A 14,981-nucleotide genomic window follows, 5' to 3' on the forward strand; every position below is an offset into this window, starting at 1 on the left:
ATCCATCTTTAATGACTTGCAACACAAAGCCTCCTGGTGCAAAATACAGTGAAAAGTCAAAAAATCACGTCCTCCATTTGCAGATTGCACTTTCTCTCGGAACTTTGTCACAACGCCTGCTTTTTTTCCCGATCATTGAGGGCGCACCATCTGTAGCCAGGCTGACAGCGTGGGACCAGTCCACTCCGACCCTGTCCAGCGCGCCGACGAGTGCGGTAAAAATATCAGCTGCTGTCGTTGTATCTGTCATCGGCACCAACTCCACGAACTCCTCGTGACGGTCAACAGTTGTGCAACATCTGTAATGTCCGTGCTTTCATCAATTGCAACCGAAAACGCAATAAATGACTTTACTTTTTGCTTCAACTGGCTGTCCAAATCCACTGAAAGATCGGAAATCCTGTCTGCAACTGTGTTTCTTGTCAGGCTGATATTTGCAAAAGCCTGCCGCTTTTCAGGGCACACAATCTCCGCTGCCTTCATCATGCATGTTTTTACAAATTCACCCTCACTAAATGGTTTTGAAGCCACTGCGATTTCATTAGCAATGAGGTAGCTAGCTTTCACTGCAGCGTCACTGATGTCTCGGCTGTGAGTAAACACAGACTGCTGTTTCTTCAGACCCGCCAACAGTTCATTCACCTTCTCTCATCTCCGCTGTCCTTGAAAGTTGTCATATTTGTCGGCATGAAGACTCACATAGTGGCGACGAAGGTTATATTCTTTCAGCACTGCAACATGCTCTGAACACACCAAACATACAGCTTTCCCATTCAATTCCGTGAATAAATAGGATGACAATTTTTCTTGGAACACTCTGCACTCTGTGTCCACTTCTCTCTTTTTTGACAGAGACATATTGGGGCAATGAGGGTGCCAAAGCACATAATGTTAAAAGTAGAAGCCGTAATAAATATCGCGGGCAAAACAAAGTAGCTCATTTGCTGCAAGTGCTTGACCTACTTGCTCTGCCCCGGTATAAACAGTTTGCTTGCTTAACACAATTGCTATTGCGCCATCCAGTGGATGCAATTGGAACAGCAGCTTATTTTATTGAAAAATTGCAGCGCATTTTTATACTTTACAAATTATTATTTATTATAAATATTTTTTTTCGAAATCATCTCGCGGGCCGGACATTTGACACCCCTGATCTACAATCTGTAGGAAAGGCAGTACACCTGCAGTACAGTGAAATATAATTATGCCCCCCCCCCATTTCAACAGATTTTTGTCAAATTAACTAATTATTGTTTTGTGTTGAAATTATATAACATTCCAACCTTGTTTTGTATCATTTAGTCCAAATATGGCATGATAACACTATTTGTATCACTTTCAAAGGGGACTTTTATTTTGAAGGTGAACCGCAAATTCCACTATTGTGGCTAATCCTTATTTTGGCTAGCTTCACATAGGCCTAGCTAGCCTCTTTTAGAATCTGAGCGTGAGATACTTACTCTCGTTTCTGACATGTAGGCTCAGCAGTCCAGAAAGTCCCATTACAAGTCAGAATGTTAAACAAACATACTTTCAATTTACTTTACCTGTTGTCCACTGATTTTTGTTCCTATGTCTGTGGTAATCTGAGACCAAATATCTACAGGGAAGCATTATCAACCGACCTTCAGTACGCTCAAATCAAATGTTATTATTTGTCACATGCTTCGTAAACAACAGGTTACTTACGGGCCCTTCCCAACCATGCAGAGAGAATGCTAGAAAAATAATCCACAATGAGTAACGATGACTATATACACGGTACCAGTACCCAGTCCATGTTACAGGGGTACGAGGTATTTGAGATGATATGTACATATAACTAGGAATAAAATGACAGATATTAAACAGTAGCAGCAGTGTATGTGATGAGACAAAATACTTAGTGCAAAAGGGGGTAGCTATTTGGTTAATTATTTAGCAGTCTTATGGCTTGGGGTAGAAGCTTTTCAGGATCCTGTTGGTTCCAGACTTAGTGCATCGCTATCGCTTTGACTGCGGTAGCAGAGAGAACAGTCTATGACTTGGGTGGCTGGTGTCTTTGACAATTTTTAGGGCCTTCTTTTGACAATGCCTGGTATAGAGGTCCTGGATGGCAGGGAGCTCAACCCCAGTGATGTACTGGGCTGTACACACTAGGCTTGGGCGGTATACCGTATATACCCTATACCGGGGTATTTGGAAGAAGCCACAGGATGGTTTTTCAATACCGTTAACTATTTCTTAGATATAAAATTGAATATTTGTAGCTACTTTTTAAGTAAATACCTGCAGTCAAGTTGTGCAATACGTTAGATGATAAAGAACAGTGCGTTCTTCATTTCACTTGTCACATTATTATGTAGTTTACGGTAGTGCCCTGTCACGTCTCAAGTTGTGTTTGTTTACAAGCGCACAACAAGAGACCGGAGCCTTGAGTCACTCACTGTTGTGCAGCATGCGCCAGGTGATCTAATTTCTAGGGCTGTCCCTGACAAAAAAGAAATCTTGGTCGACCGAGAGTTGTCTGTTCTTTCGACCAATCGATTGGTCAAAATATTAAAATGTATATTTTTCCATATATAGACACACCCTATGTTTGATTAAATTAACCAAATGTTGGCTACTGAACTTGTCTGATGCTTTAAGCGCCGTGATTAAAAATGAAGACACACAAATTATTAAAGAGGGAGCCAGAGATCAATATAGCCGAACCAGAATAAATGAACCTGTTACCGCCCTCCCTCTGCCTGCTGCTGCTGGCCTTAGCATATTCTGCCATTATGCTCCTGAAGCGGTCGGCAACCTTTTCCATTTGGAGTGCCAAGTTATCGTACCAGTTCTACTGATCTGCGTGCCATTTCTGATTTTCATATGCAAATTGTCGTTGGAACAATTTAATTTATAATAAAGTCTTAATGTCTCAAAATCAATGTAATGTGGTTAATCAAAATTATATCTAAATGAAAATGATTAAATTCTAAAATTACCTTCTATTGCCATAAAACCAACCTACATACAGCCAACAAATAAAAACATTGGCCTGCAGGTAGAAATATGATGATAAAAATACATATATTATAAATCACATTGGCTACGCATGGCCTGTCTGCAAGGAGAGCTGGAAAGATTTTTCTCCTTTGTCATTTCCCCCGGACGACGGCAGATGCTGTAGGTAAGTGGAATGACAGAAATGCAATTGGAGTCATAAGGGCATGTGTTAGACTTGGTGGAATTACCCATTTAGGGATGGACTAATAATCTAATCGGTTAATCGAATATCCGGATGTCCAAACTGACGTTATTATTCAAACACTTGTGAGAAAATTCAATGAAAAAGCTTAGTCTAAATTTAAACTGTCCATCCATGTTACATTGTGGCTCCAAACAAAGCAGCACACCTTGCCCTTAACTACACACAGAACTAACACCAACAACATGCATGATAGTCTTTACATTTACGTCATTTAGCAGACGCTCTTATCCAGAGCGACTTACAAATTGGTGCATTAGCACCCTATAGCCAGTGGGATAACCACTTTACAATGTGTTTTTTTTTTGGGGGGTAGAAGGATTACTTTATCCTATCCCAGGTGTTCCTTAAAGAGGTGGGGTTTCAAATGTCTCCGGAAGGTGGTGAGTGACTCCGCTGTCCTGGCGTTGTGAGGGAGCTTGTTCCACCATTGGGGTGCCAGAGCAGCGAACAGTTTTGACTGGGCTGAGCGGGAACTGTGCTTCAGCAGAGGTAGGGGAGCCAGCAGGCCAGAGGTGGATGAACGCAATGCCCTCGTTTGGGTGTAGGGACTGATCAGAGCCTGGAGGTACGGAGGTGCCGTTCCCCTCACAGCTCCGTAGGCAAGCACCATGGTCTTGTAGCAGATGCGAGCTTCAACTGGAAGCCAGTGGAGTGTGCGGAGGAGCGGGGTGACGTGAGAGAACTTGGGAAGGTTTAGGAGAAATGTACTACTTCTCTTCTAGTCAAGAAACATTTGTGTGTTGAAAATGCCTAACCACATGTATAATCTATTTGCATACACTTCAACCAGACAGACACACACCACCAGACTCTTCAACCAGACAGACACACACCACCAGACTCTTCAACCAGACAGACACACCCCACCAGACTCTTCAACCAGACAGACACACCCCACCAGACTCTTCAACCAGACAGACACACCCCACCAGACTCTTCAACCAGACAGACACACCCCACCAGACTCTTCAACCAGACAGACACACCCCACCAGACTCTTCAACAAGACAGACACACCCCACCAGACTCTTCAACAAGACAGACACACCCCACCAGACTCTTCAACCAGACAGACACACCCCACCAGACTCTTCAACCAGACAGACACACCCCACCAGACTCTTCAACCAGACAGACACACCCCACCAGACTCTTCAACCAGACAGACACACCCCACCAGACTCTTCAACCAGACAGACACACCCCACCAGACTCTTCAACCAGACAGACACACCCCACCAGACTCTTCAACCAGACAGACACACCCCACCAGACTCTTCAACCAGACAGACACACCCCACCAGACTCTTCAACCAGACAGACACACCCCACCAGACTCTTCAACCAGACAGACACACCCCACCAGACTCTTCAACCAGACAGACACACCCCACCAGACTCTTCAACCAGACCAAAAACAGATTTCATGTGTTGCTCAGTTATGTATAGAGTCATGTCATCGTGGAATGCTCTGCCACCAGAGGATACTCAGTTATGTATAGAGCCATGTCATCGTGGAATGCTCTGCCACCAGAGGATACTCAGTTATGTATAGAGTCATGTCATCGTGGAATGCTCTGCCACCAGAGGATACTCAGTTATGTATAGTCATGTCATCGTGGAATGCTCTGCCACCAGAGGATACTCAGTTATGTATAGAGCCATGTCATCGTGGAATGCTCTGCCACCAGAGGATACTCAGTTATGTATAGAGCCATGTCATCGTGGAATGCTCTGCCACCAGAGGATACTCAGTTATGTATAGAGCCATGTCATCCTGGAATGCTCTGCCACCAGAGGATACTCAGTTATGTATAGAGCCATGTCATCGTGGAATGCTCTGCCACCAGAGGATACTCAGTTATGTATAGAGCCATGTCATCGTGGAATGCTCTGCCACCAGAGGATACTCAGTTATGTATAGAGCCATGTCATCCTGGAATGCTCTGCCACCAGAGGATACTCAGTTATGTATAGAGCCATGTCATCGTGGAATGAAAAAAATAAAATAAATAAAATGAATTTTAAAAAAGCTGGTTTAGCTTAAAGATCTAATTTAACTGTACTGTATATAACAATTATGAATATGTATATCTCCTACTAACGTTACAGCAGGTATTTGTTAAATTTTTAGATTTCCGATGATGACCTATTAGTGGTCAGGCTAACCCTAACCCTATTAGTGGTAGTTGAGTGATAACTGTACTGTGATTTTAATTTTGTGAGAACAGGTTTTATTTCGGGTAGGGATTTTTTCTTAACGTTAATGATCCCAATTTCGTTTAAGGGTCTTTCTATAAATAAATGGGGCCAATGTGTGACATTGGGATAAACATTTCTAAATGCTTTGAAAGAAAAATAGAAATAAAATCACATTTTATTTGTCACCTGCGCCGAATATAACAGGTGTAGACTAACAGTAAAATGCTTACTGACAAGCCCTTAACCAACTATGCAGTTAAGAAAAATAAACTAAAAAGTAAAATATAAAAGAGCAACAATAAAATAACAATAACGAGGCTATATACAGGGGGTACCGGTACCGAGTCAATATACAGGCTATATACAGGGGGTACCGGTACCGAGTCAATATACAGGCTATATACAGGGGGTACCGGTACCGAGTCAATATACAGGCTATATACAGGGGGTACCGGTACCGAGTCAATATACAGGCTATATACAGGGGGTACCGGTACCGAGTCAATATACAGGCTATATACAGGGGGTACCGAGTCAATATACAGGCTATATACAGGGGGTACCGAGTCAATATACAGGCTATATACAGGGGGTACCGAGTCAATATACAGGCTATATACAGGGGGTACCGAGTCAATATACAGGCTATATACAGGGGGTACCGAGTCAATATACAGGCTATATACAGGGGGTACCGAGTCAATATACAGGCTATATACAGGGGGTACCGAGTCAATATACAGGCTATATACAGGGGGTACCGAGTCAATATACAGGCTATATACAGGGGGTACCGAGTCAATATACAGGCTATATACAGGGGGTACCGAGTCAATATACAGGCTATATACAGGGGGTACCGAGTCAATATACAGGCTATATACAGGGGGTACCGAGTCAATATACAGGCTATATACAGGGGGTACCGAGTCAATATACAGGCTATATACAGGGGGTACCGAGTCAATATACAGGCTATATACAGGGGGTACCGAGTCAATATACAGGCTATATACAGGGGGTACCGAGTCAATATACAGGCTATATACAGGGGGTACCGAGTCAATATACAGGCTATATACAGGGGGTACCGAGTCAATATACAGGCTATATACAGGGGGTACCGAGTCAATATACAGGCTATATACAGGGGGTACCGAGTCAATATACAGGCTATATACAGGGGGTACCGAGTCAATATACAGGCTATATACAGGGGGTACCGAGTCAATATACAGGCTATATACAGGGGGTACCGAGTCAATATACAGGCTATATACAGGGGGTACCGAGTCAATATACAGGCTATATACAGGGGGTACCGAGTCAATATACAGGCTATATACAGGGGGTACCGAGTCAATATACAGGCTATATACAGGGGGTACCGAGTCAATATACAGGCTATATACAGGGGGTACCGAGTCAATATACAGGCTATATACAGGGGGTACCGAGTCAATATACAGGCTATATACAGGGGGTACCGGGTCAATATACAGGCTATATACAGGGGGTACCGGGTCAATATACAGGCTATATACAGGGGGTACCGGTACCGAGTCAATATACAGGCTATATACAGGGGGTACCGTGTCAATATACAGGCTATATTCAGGGGGTACCGGTACAGAGTCAATATACAGGCTATATACAGGGGGTACCGGTACCGGTACAGAGTCAATATACAGGGGGTACCGGTACCGAGTCAATATACAGGCTATATACAGGGGGTACCGGTACCGAGTCAATATACAGGCTATATACAGGGGGTACCGGTACCGAGTCAATATACAGGCTATATACAGGGGGTACCGGTACCGAGTCAATATACAGGCTATATACAGGGGGTACCGGTACCGAGTCAATATACAGGCTATATACAGGGGGTACCGGTACCGAGTCAATATACAGGCTATATACAGGGGGTACCGGTACCGAGTCAATATACAGGCTATATACAGGGGGTACCGGTACCGAGTCAATATACAGGCTATATACAGGGGGTACCGGTACCGAGTCAATATACAGGCTATATACAGGGGGTACCGGTACCGAGTCAATATACAGGCTATATACAGGGGGTACCGGTACCGAGTCAATATACAGGCTATATACAGGGGGTACCGGTACCGAGTCAATGTATGGGGGTACAGGTGTGTCGAGGTAATTTAGGTAATATATACACTACCAGTCAAAGGTTTTAGAACACCTACTCATTCAAGGGTTTGTCTTTTATTTTTACTATTTTCTACATTGTAGAATAATAGTGAAGACATCAACACTATGAAATAACATGGAATCATGTAGTAACCAAAAAAGTGTGAATCAAATCAAAATATATTTTATATTTGAGATTCTTCAAATATCCACCCTTTGCCTTGATGACAGCTTTGCACACCCCTGGCATTATCTCAACCAGTTTCACCTGGAATGCTTTTCCAACAGTCTTGAAAGAGTTCCCACATATGCTGAGCACTTGTTGGCTGCTTTTCCTTCACTCTGCGGCCCAACTCATCCCAAACCATCTCAATTTGTTTGAGGTCGGGGGATGGAAAGGCCAGGTAATCTGATGCAGCACTCCATCACTCTCCTCCTTGGTCAAATAGCCCTTACACAACCTGGAGGTGTGTTGGGTCATTGTCCTGTAGAAAAACAAATGATAGTCCCACTAAGCCCAAACCAGATGGGATGGCGTATCGCTGCAGAATGCTGTGGTAGCTATGCTGGTTAAGTGTGCCTTGAATTCTAAATAAAATCACAGACATCGTCAACAGCAAAGCAATGGTGGAAATGTGTACTTTGGTCTGGAGTCCAAATTTGAGATTTTTGGTTCCAACCGCTGTGTCTTTGAGACGCGGTGCGGGTGAATGGATGATCTCCGCTTGTGTATTTTCCACGTAATGCATGGAGGAGGAGGTGTTATGGTGTGAGGGTGATATGCATCTTTCAAATGATTTGCCACAGATATAAAGAGCTCCGCACACCATCAACCATCAAAGGCAAGCGATAGTAGTGAAGTCCTGTATGGCAACACTGAGGAAGTCCTGTATGTATAGCAACACTGAGGAAGTCCTGTATGTATAGCAACACTGAGGAAGTCCTGTATGTATAGCAACACTGAGGAAGTCCTGTATGTATAGCAACACTGAGGAAGTCCTGTATGTATAGCAACACTGAGGAAGGGGGGGTACCGGTACCGGGGGTACCGGTACCGAGTCAATATACAGGGGGTACCGGTACCGAGTCAATATACAGGGGGTACCGGTACCGAGTCAATATACAGGGGGTACCGGTACCGAGTCAATATACAGGGGGTACCGGTACCGAGTCAATATACAGGGGGTACCGGTACCGAGTCAATATACAGGGGGTACCGGTACCGAGTCAATATACAGGGGGTACCGGTACCGAGTCAATATACAGGCTATATACAGGGGGTACCGGTACCGAGTCAATGTATGGGGGTACAGGTGTGTCGAGGTAATTTAGGTAATATATACACTACCAGTCAAAGGTTTTAGAACACCTACTCATTCAAGGGTTTGTCTTTTATTTTTACTATTTTCTACATTGTAGAATAATAGTGAAGACATCAACACTATGAAATAACATGGAATCATGTAGTAACCAAAAAAGTGTGAATCAAATCAAAATATATTTTATATTTGAGATTCTTCAAATATCCACCCTTTGCCTTGATGACAGCTTTGCACACCCCTGGCATTATCTCAACCAGTTTCACCTGGAATGCTTTTCCAACAGTCTTGAAAGAGTTCCCACATATGCTGAGCACTTGTTGGCTGCTTTTCCTTCACTCTGCGGCCCAACTCATCCCAAACCATCTCAATTTGTTTGAGGTCGGGGGATGGAAAGGCCAGGTAATCTGATGCAGCACTCCATCACTCTCCTCCTTGGTCAAATAGCCCTTACACAACCTGGAGGTGTGTTGGGTCATTGTCCTGTAGAAAAACAAATGATAGTCCCACTAAGCCCAAACCAGATGGGATGGCGTATCGCTGCAGAATGCTGTGGTAGCTATGCTGGTTAAGTGTGCCTTGAATTCTAAATAAAATCACAGACATCGTCAACAGCAAAGCAATGGTGGAAATGTGTACTTTGGTCTGGAGTCCAAATTTGAGATTTTTGGTTCCAACCGCTGTGTCTTTGAGACGCGGTGCGGGTGAATGGATGATCTCCGCATGTGTATTTTCCACGTAATGCATGGAGGAGGAGGTGTTATGGTGTGAGGGTGATATGCATCTTTCAAATGATTTGCCACAGATATAAAGAGCTCCGCACACCATCAACCATCAAAGGCAAGCGATAGTAGTGAAGTCCTGTATGGCAACACTGAGGAAGTCCTGTATGTATAGCAACACTGAGGAAGTCCTGTATGTATAGCAACACTGAGGAAGTCCTGTATGTATAGCAACACTGAGGAAGTCCTGTATGTATAGCAACACTTTGAGGAGTTAAATGAGTAGGTGGTGAAATGCAAACTTTGCGAGGTGGAATTGAGGTACGGTAATGGTAGTACAGATGCAATGCTTCACCATCTGAAAGGGTGAACAAACCGTTGCTGGCGGCAGCACAGGCCCTAGACTGCTTCACACTATTGAAGTGTGATAAGGGAGTGAGAAAATCACAGCGCTGATTCCAGAAATGACTGCAGTTGTAATGCAGCCATTGTCAATGGCAGAGGATGTTGACTTCAATACCCTGATGGCATATCCAGAACCAGACTACCAGATGCCATGTTGAAAAACCATGATGGCCTTGGTGGAGAAATTGTACAATGATTAGTCTGCAAGTACAAAGCGCAAGCTCTCAAACTATTTTTCTCATGAATCATTGCTAGTTAGTGTGTTTTTGTCTCATAATATGAAGTGACAGACTACCGGTAGCCTACTGTGTCTAGGACTGTGGTACGTAATAGGACCATATTCTGCATTGGGATTTCATCTGGAATTGTATCACTTGTTCTTATTGTTCTAAAGGAAACTGGACAAAAATGGCAGTTTAAATGTTAAGAATTTGACACATCCCTATTGTGTTAATTGTGTTAATTCTCCATGAAGTTGACACTGTCCCTCTGCAGCACAGAGAAAGTGGAACCCAAAGAACAACCAGCACCAGAGAAGAGGAGTCTGGCCCAACCACCAGAGAAGGAGGCAACACAGGAAAGGAAAGCCACATCCTCCTTTCTCCAGAAGCTGAGAGAGGCTGGTCAGTCAAAGCCTGCCTGGTGAGTCCACATCTGTTTTCATTTAACCCAATGAATGATTAGAACTGTCCTGTTTACAATATCCACAGTAGTGGCCCTCCCTGAGTCTCTTTTTTTTAGTATTTTACCCCCTTTCTTCTACCCAATTTCAGGGTATCCAATTGGTAGTTACAGTCTTGTCCCATCGCTGCAACTCCCGTACGGACACGGGAGAGGCGAAGGTCGAAAGTAGTGCGTCCTCCGAAACACAACACAACCGAGCCGCACTGCTTCTTGACACAATGCCCACTTAACCCGGAAGCCAGCCGCACCAATGTGCCGGAGGAAACACTGTACACCTGGCGACTGAGTCAGCGTGCACTGCCGGCAAAACCCTCCCCTACCCTGGACGGCGCTTGGCCAATTGTGCGCCGCCCAATGGGTCTCCCGGTCAAGCCTGGACTCGAACCAGGATCTCACAGTTAATTGCCTTTGACCACTGTGCCACTCGGAAGGCCCCTCCCTGAGTTTCTAAACCCAGATGCCCAACATCGCAATACTTCCGGGAATGCTTGCGAAGTATACCTGGCTGGAGTTTGGGGTTTGAGAAGTCAATGAGAGAAGTGAAATATTCTTCCTTAGTTGTTAATTGTCTCGAAAGATAAAGGCACAACCTGGATTAGAGCCAATGTCTTCAGTAATTGATCATGGTATTACTCCAACTTCCTGAAAGTGACAAACTGACACGTAGCCAATGTCGTCTACAAGCGTGATTGGGGATTTACATTTTAGTCATTTAGCCGACGCTCTTATCCAGAGCGACTTAGTTAGCTAGGTGGGACAACCACATATCACAGGGTGACTTAGTCAGTGCATTCATCTTCAGATACAGTGAGGGAAAAAAGTATTTGATCCCCTGCTGATTTTGTACGTTTGAACACTGACAAAGACATGATCAGTCTATAATTTTAATGGTAGGTTTATTTGAACAGTGAGAGACAGAATAACAACAAAATAATCCAGAAAAACGCATGTCAAAAATGTTATAAATTGATTTGCATTTTAATGAGGGAAATAAGTATTTGACCCCTCTGCAAAACATGACTTAGTACTCGGTGGCAAAACCCTTGTTGGCAATCAGAGGTCAGACGTTTCTTGTAGTTGGCCACCAGGTTTGCACACATCTCAGGAGGGATTTTGTCCCACTCCTCTTTGCAGATCTTCTCCAAGTCATTAAGGTTTCGAGGCTGACGTTTGGCAACTACTGGCTAGGCCACTCCAGGACCTTAATGTGCTTCTTCTTGAGCCACTCCTTTGTTGCCTTGGCCATGCTGGAATACCCATCCACGACCCATTTTCAATGCCCTGGCTGAGGGAAGGAAGTTCTCACCCAAGATTTGACGGTACATGGCGCCGTCCATCGTCCCTTTGATGCGGTGAAGTTGTCCTGTCCCCTTAGCAGAAAAACACCCCCAAAGCATAATGTTTCCACCTCCATGTTTGACGGTGGGGATGGTGTTCTTGGGGTCATAGGCAGCATTCCTCCTCGTCCAAACACAGCGAGTTGAGTTGATGCCAAAGAGCTCGATTTTGGTCTCATCTCACCACAACACCCAGTTATCCTCTGAATCATTCAGATGTTCATTGGCAAACTTCAGACGGTCCTGTATATGTGCTTTTTTGAGCAGCGTAGTGTGTTATCAATTGTTTTCTTGGTGTCTATGGTCCCAGCTGCCTTGAGATCATTGACAAGATCCTCCCGTGTAGTTCTGGGCTGATTCCTCACCGTTCTCATGATCATTGCAACTCCATGAGGTGAGATCTTGCATGGAGCCCCAGGCCGAGGGAGATTGACAGTTCTTTTGTGTTTCTTCCATTTGCGAATAATCGCACCAACTGTTGTCACCTTCTCACCAAGCTGCTTGGCGATGGTCTTGTAACCCATTCCAGCCTTGTGTAGGTCTACAATCTTGTCCCTGACATCCTTGGAGAGCTCTTTGGTCTTGGCCATGGTGGAGAGTTTGGAATCTGATTGATTGCTTCTGTGGACAGGTGTCTTTTATACAGGTAACAAGATGAGATTAGGAGCACTCCCTTAAAGAGTGTGCTCCTAATCTCAGCTCGTTACCTGTATAAAAGGCACCTTGGAGACAGAAATCTTTCTGATTAAGAGGGGGTCAAATACTTATTTCCCTCATTTAAAATGCAAATCAATTTATAACATTTTTGACATGCGTTTTTCTGGATTTTTTTGTTATTCTGTCTCTCACTGTTCAAATAAACCTTCCATTAAAATTATAGACTGATCATTTCTTTGTCAGTGGGCAAACGTACAAAATCAGAAGGAGATCAAATACTTTTTTCCCTCACTGTAGCTAGGTGGGACAACCACATATCAAATCAAATCAAATCAAATTGTATTGGTCACATGCGCCGAATACAACAGGTGCAGACATTACAGTGAAATGCTTACTTACAGCCCTTAACCAACAGTGCATTTATTTTAAACAAAAAAAAGTAAGAATAAAACAACAACAAAAAAAGTGTTGAGAACCAGGATCTCTAGTGGCACAGTTAGCACTGCGATGCAGTGCCTTAGACCACTGCGCCACTCAGGAAAGAAAAGAAGGGATACAGGTCTATAGTTTTTGACGTCAGAGGAGACGAGTGTTTGTTTCTTGAGGATGGGAGCGACTGGGGCAATTTGAAGTCAGAGGGGACGCAGCCAGTGGTCAGGGGTGAGGAATGGGAGAACGGATTTAAGTTTCCTTTCATCTATATTTTTCATAGCTGTCTATTTACCACCACAAACCAATGCCGGCATTAAGATTGCTCTGAATGAGTTGTACAAGGCCATTAATCAACAGGAAAACGCTCATCCAGATGCAGCGCTCCTAGTGGCCGGGGACTTTAATGCAGGGAAACAGACTACAAAGGGAAGCACAGCCGCGAGCTGCCCAGTGACACAAGCCTACCAGACGAGCTAAACCACTTCTTAGACCTGTATTGACTCTTTGCCTGTTTGATGGTTCGTCGGAGGTCATAGCGGGATTTCTTATAAGCGTCCGGGTTAGAGTCCCGTTCCTTGAAAGCGGCAGCTCTACCCTTTAGCTCAGTGCGGATGTTTCCTGTAATCCATGGCTTCTGGAATGGGAGAAGGTCTCCAGAGATGGTCTGGAGGAGGGGATGGGGTCGAGCGGGCAGAACTCACTAGTCGCAGGATGTCATCTGGAGAGAGAGGGGAGAAAGAGGTCAAGGCGTAGGGTAGTTCTGTGTGAGTGGGACCAGTGGACTCAATAGGCTGAGTGAATGAGGAGCAGATGTCATCAACCTTCTTTTTAAAGTGGTTAACAAAGTTGTCTGCAGAGAGGGAGGGGGTGGAGGATTAAGGAGGGAGGAGATGGTGGAAAAGAGTTTCCTAGGGTTAGAGGCAGAAGCTTGAAATTTAGAGTGGTAGAAAGTGGCTTTAGCAGCGGATACAGAGGAAGAGAATGTAGAGAGGAGGGAGTGAAAAGATGACAGGTTCTCTGGAAGTTTGGTTTTCCTCCATTTTCTCTCAGCTGCCCGCAGCCCAGTTCTGTAAGCTCGCAATGAGTCACTCAGCCATGTTGCAGGAGGGTGGGCCGAGCCGGCCGGGAGGAAAGGTGTGGACTTGACTGCACCACTATGTAAAAAATACAACCAGTATTAATGATATTTACAAAATTAATTAATTTGCACTTAATCACTTAATTCAAGTTTTTAGATTGCAGGAAATGGCAGTTACAGGTGTTCAAAGCACCTCCCCCTCGACTGACTTATCAGCACCACCTTGTTTAAAACTCCTGGGGGGACCCTGAATGCCGTGTTTCTGTTCAGCTCTATGAAAGGGTTAGAGGTTAGAGGTTAGGGTTAATGATGTGTTTCTGTTCAGCTCTATGAAGGGGTTAGAGGTTAGGGTTAATGATGTGTTTCTGTTCAGCCCTATGAAAGGGTTAGAGGTTAGGGGTAATGATGTGTTTCTGTTCAGCCCTATGAAAGGGGTTAGAGGTTAGAGGTTAGGGTTAATTATGTGTTTCTGTTCAGCTCTATGAAAGGGTTAGAGGTTAGGGTTAATGATGTGTTTCTGTTCAGCTCTATGAAGGGGTTAGAGGTTAGGGTTAATGATGTGTTTCTGTTCAGCTCTATGAAAGGGTTAGGGGTTAGAGGTTAGGGTTAATGATGTGTTTCTGTTCAGCCCTATGAAAGGGTTAGGGGTTAGATGCTAGGGTTAATGATGTGTTTCTGTTCAGCTCTATGAAAGGGTTAGGGGTTAGGGTTAATGATGTGTTTCTGTTCAGCCCTATGAAAGGGTTAGGG

General features: G+C 44.3%; 1 protein-coding gene across 1 annotated transcript in view; it reads left to right on the forward strand.

The window, feature by feature from the left end:
• Window positions 1-14,981, forward strand: part of LOC311116591 (uncharacterized protein) — a gene marked incomplete at its 3' end in the record, with an annotated part of 39,852 nt that overhangs the window by 3,932 nt on the left and 20,939 nt on the right. Inside the window, exon 3 of the mRNA XM_084191661.1 lies at window positions 10,539-10,685. Coding sequence (XP_084047787.1) covers window positions 10,539-10,685 — 147 coding nt within the window. The remainder of the gene's footprint in view (window positions 1-10,538; window positions 10,686-14,981) is intronic.

This window comes from Coregonus lavaretus (assembly GCF_964263955.1).
Source record: "Coregonus lavaretus genome assembly, contig: HAP1_SCAFFOLD_680, whole genome shotgun sequence".
Lineage (NCBI taxonomy): Eukaryota > Metazoa > Chordata > Actinopteri > Salmoniformes > Salmonidae > Coregonus > Coregonus lavaretus.